Below are 4,765 nucleotides of genomic sequence, written 5' to 3' on the forward strand. Positions count from 1 at the left end.
AAGAAGGAGGCGGGAACCGGCGAACTAAAGAAGATTTTAATAAAATAAACAAACACAAAGTGAAAGTAAAGCGGCAGCCCCTCGCGGATGACTGCCGCACACAAAACACAAAATAAACTCCAGGCCTGGTCCTCTCTCGTTCGACACGGTCGTCACTCCTCCCTTTTATCATCCCGGAGCTCCTCCGTGAGACTCGAGACCGGTGAGTGGTGCAGGTGTCGCTCATTATCAATTACTCCACCGGCCTCGCTCCGTTCCCACGGCTCTCGGCCCCGCCCACACTCGTCACAACTATCTATACATAGGGGCCGGGCCTGGATTCACAAAACATTGTTAAAAATAAAATTCTACTTAACTTTATTCTTAAGTCAGAAAATAAGATGAAAATAGCAGTAAAGTTGCAACCTTAGATAAAATACATATTACTATTACTGATGTGCACGAGTACTCTGAAGTGACACCATTAATTGATAGTGTAATGATAAAGTAAACAATGATTATTGATCGGTCAGTGAATGCAATGGAGCGCTTCATTGTGAGACAGGCTTTATAAAAATAACTATTTAAAATACCCGACACCATTTGAAAAAACATGACTATGAATGCTGGACAAGCTCAGCTCAACAAGCTATAGTCGTACAGACAACACTGTGCACTTATAGTGATTATTACAGTAATACAATCAGAAATCACCAAAATCTTTCTTTTATTTTTTATTTTAAAAATATTTTATAGGTCTTTATTTTTGTATATTTGTTGCCTTTTTTATTTAGTTTATGTATTTTTCTCTTTATGTCTTGATGTAACAACCATTGTGATCTTTTCACTTGACTGCCCTTTTAGTACTTAATGTATCCGGGATATTTATCTTTGACATCTTTTTCTTTATTTTCACTCATTTAAAATGTACTGTACAGTTGTTTCTCTTTTTGGACCTTATTTTTATTCAAGTGTATGCCTTAACAGAAAAGGTTTCTAAAGAATCGAATTTATGAAAAATTCCACGTACAAATTAAGAAATGTAGATATTTCCTAACTGCTTTAAGATTTTCATCAGCCTGGCACCAAAATATTATGGAGTCTTGGGTTCTGTTGACATGGGTTAGTTTGCAAACACCCAAAACAAATTTGCACTTTGACGATGAGATTTACATGCACAAGCACCACTCACCTTTTCTTTTTTTTTTTCTTTTTTAAATTGCACATTTTCTTCAGACACTAAATATATACGCTACATGTCAGATATTTCCTTTTATGCAGATGGATAATGCGTTATGGGTAAAATCCTTTTCTCTTTTGTCATCTCTGCCTTTGTTTCTCTCTCAAGCAGTTGTTTTTTTAATTATCCTCCTAATGAGACACAGTGGAGTGTAAGTCGTCTTCCTGTGCCCGTTTCACCTTGAATCCAGGGGGAAATCTGTGCTTAATAAGCAGCAGAGAACTACTCCTTTAGGGGGTAGCATGGGGACAGAGAGAACTGAAGGTTTTTGGACAGCTGACCCATAACGTCGGCCCAAACTGGCAGGCAGTGCCTTCTGCTACAGGAAAGCCGAATGTGGAGATGGCACACAGCACGGCTAATTCCTCTGCCAGAACTCATTAAGCCAGAATATTGGTTTGGAAGACTTGGAGGAAACAGTAGAGTCCATTGTTGGAAATTGCTTTATAACAAATAAAACTGAGGGTTCTTGTTGCATTTTTGAGAGAAGATAGATTATTTGTATTTTCTACACTGTAAAAAATGACTTTTTTTTTATTTAACGGTAAAAGACTAAAAAATGCTACAGTAAAAACCTGTTAAATGGTTAATGGTAAATTCCCCTACTATATACGGTGAAAAACTGTATGGGACATTACATGTATTGGACATTAATTTTACGGTAGTATACCGTTTTTGGAAGTGGAAAAAGACAGTATAATTTACAGTGAATAACCGTAAATTGACATTCCCAGAATTCCCTGCGTTACATTAAAAATTTGATGTTTTTTTGTTGAAATAACTGTTGTTTCTTAGTTTATCAGTTTTGTATATTAGGGTTGTGTGTTAAACCTAATGTTGTTAAATGAATGTTTATTGCATTATTTCAGTTTCATGTGTGTTACCATGATGGTGTTTAGTGTTTGTGTGAATGACACTGTGCACCTTCTATATACAGTATGTTATTATTTAAAAGCTGCTTGTGATGGGCTTTGGTTCATCATGTGACTTTCTCATCACCACCTGCATTTGGTGGTTATCAGTGTATTACAAAGGTACAAAACAGATTTCAGTACTTCAATAGGTTGGTACATTAACATTATATCAGTTAATTAAATTACGGTATTTAACTGTAAATTTAAGTTAAAACCATAAAACCTAAAATGTTGCTACTGTATTTTTTACGGTAAAATTCCGCCAACCACAGCTGCCGTTTTTTTACTGAATTTTACAGATTTTTTTTACAGTGTAGAGCTTGAATAAAAAAAAAAATCCTCTCTTTTGTGACCACAGTGCATTCGTATATATCTGTTATGCCTTTCTCATTTCCTGGAAAGTAATCATAGCCAGCTTTCTCTTTGTCCTACAGGGATATTTGGGACTTTTGGCATGTAGATATGGGATAAAAGCATTAAGTCTTTCCAAGATGTTGTGCTGTATTTTTCTGTCGTTGTGGGTTTGTTTGCAGTACTGTCTGCACCAAAGCTCTCGAATTGCTTTGGAAAACCTGAAACGACTGAACTTTTGTTTATTTGCACTAACCCGTATGAGGGCAACCTTGAGTAACCTCGCCCCCTTGTGTGTCAAAGGAGTGATTCAAATTGTTTTGAAGATGCTTGACTCTGATTTCTCATCTTTTTACCACTTTAAAATCTAAGAGCTCTTGGCAAAATGTGCTCTTTTGTTTTTTGTTTTTTTTTTACACCCGAGGCTGAGATAACATTCTGATGCTGGGATCACAATAACTCAACCAACACCTTTGACATTTTGGACCAAGCGCTCTGGCTCGTTCCCAAACCCCCAATTCGGTTTAAGATTCTCTTTTGTACAGGGTAGTGGAAAAAGATAAGATGGTTTCCTCTGTTGTGAAGCGTATGTAAAAGGATGTTTGAAAGAGAAGAATGTAGCCACTTGTCACCTTTGAATGAACTCCAGATTTGAACACGAGTGCGCATGCTCTCCTCCTTTTCCTTTGAAAGGAACTTTTATATGCAGCGCTATCTGTGCACCTCATCCCTTTCATATATGAGAGAATTTGAATATCACCGTATTATTGCAGGCAGGTTGGCATTGGCAGTATTAAAAAAAAAAAAGCTATATTTTTAAGTTTTGGTTTACAGAATTTATATTAATATACACATTCAAAGATTACTGAAAATCTAATGAAAGTTTGTTTTGAGTTTATCCAGTGTTGAAAGTGAAGCACCCGTTTCAAGTATTTTATATATGTATTTATATTTTATGTATAGTTATATAATTATATATTATATTTCCATTTTATTTCATTAAAATTTGAATTTATGTTTTTATAGTTATGATAAGTAGATTATAGTATGTAGACTACAGTTCAAAGGTTTGGGGTCAGTAATGTTATGTTCCAAAAAAAGAATATTTCAAATAAATGTTTTCAGAAAAAAATAAAAATAAAAAAGTGTGCTTTATTCCAAAAGGGTTTTATTTATTTATTTATTTTATGGCAACAAAATGATGCTGCCTTGTTTTTTTTGTTTGTTTTTTATTTATTTATTTATTTTATTTATATATTTAAGGATAATAAGCACTTACTTAATCTGTGAAGAACCTCTCATCACACATTTCTTAGCCCAGTATTAAATGTAGCTTTCGATGACATACACTATCAGACACATTTTGGCATCTCTATATGAATTCTACATTTCTACAAATGTCACAGTAAATCTGCATAATATTGAATCATTACTGACAAAAATTCACACAATCTGATTGCACCCCTTCTCCATGCTTTCCAGTGCCAGAACAAGTTGAACAGCTTGATTGAGGAATTTTTCCCCTAACATCCTGCTCTCTCTCTCTTGCGCTAAACACGAAGCCATCAATTCTTACCATTTTACGATCTAATCTAAATACAATAGTCAGGCTGCAGTTTGTGGTTACTGTAATATATAACACATGCAGGTACTGTGTGTGATTTGCTCTCTGTCCTTTGCTCTAATGTGTATCATGTTTTGTGTTTTGCAGGTGTGCGCATGTTGGATGGAGAGGTCACTGATGTGGTGGAAGCTCAGTCCCTCAGTCTCAACCCACAGCACATTGACATCTACAGCGCCAGCTGGGGACCTGAAGACGACGGCAAAACGGTGGACGGACCTGCAAAGCTGGCCAAAGAAGCTTTCCTACGCGGCGTGATGGAGGTTTGGCCTTTCTCTAATCTGAACTCATTGCACTTCTTTGTCATTTAGCTAATGTAGGCCAGAAATACTCCTCGTGGTGCTGAAAGGGGCTATATTCTGCACTTTTGGGTCATTTGATTGTTTCCTGGAAGGCAATTTATATTACTTTTCATAATTTATATTTCTTGTCAAAGAATTTTCCAGCCTCTCTCTGCCCATTAGAGTGAATTGGGCTGCATTACTGTACCTTTTAAAAGCCCTTTCACAGCAAGGACGATAACTATAATGATAACAATAATGATATTGTTTTAAACATTGTTCTTAATTTAAAAGTAAAGCAAAGTCCACACCACAACTATAACAGCACAGAGGAACAATATAATTGAAATCACCGTAAAAGCGTTTTTTTTTTTTTTTT

At 35.7% G+C, this 4,765-nt stretch overlaps 1 protein-coding gene across 5 annotated transcripts in view; it reads left to right on the top strand.

The window, feature by feature from the left end:
• Window positions 1-4,765, top strand: part of LOC107737005 (furin-1-like) — a 129,353-nt gene that overhangs the window by 94,735 nt on the left and 29,853 nt on the right. For all 5 annotated transcript variants that reach the window (XM_016548401.1, XM_016548403.1, XM_016548400.1 and 2 more), the window contains one exon: window positions 4,196-4,368. In XM_016548401.1, the coding sequence (XP_016403887.1) occupies window positions 4,196-4,368 (173 nt within the window). The remainder of the gene's footprint in view (window positions 1-4,195; window positions 4,369-4,765) is intronic.

Source organism: Sinocyclocheilus rhinocerous, unplaced genomic scaffold (assembly GCF_001515625.1).
Source record: "Sinocyclocheilus rhinocerous isolate Xijiao unplaced genomic scaffold, SAMN03320098_v1.1 scaffold433, whole genome shotgun sequence".
In the NCBI taxonomy this organism is placed as follows: Eukaryota; Metazoa; Chordata; class Actinopteri; order Cypriniformes; family Cyprinidae; genus Sinocyclocheilus; species Sinocyclocheilus rhinocerous.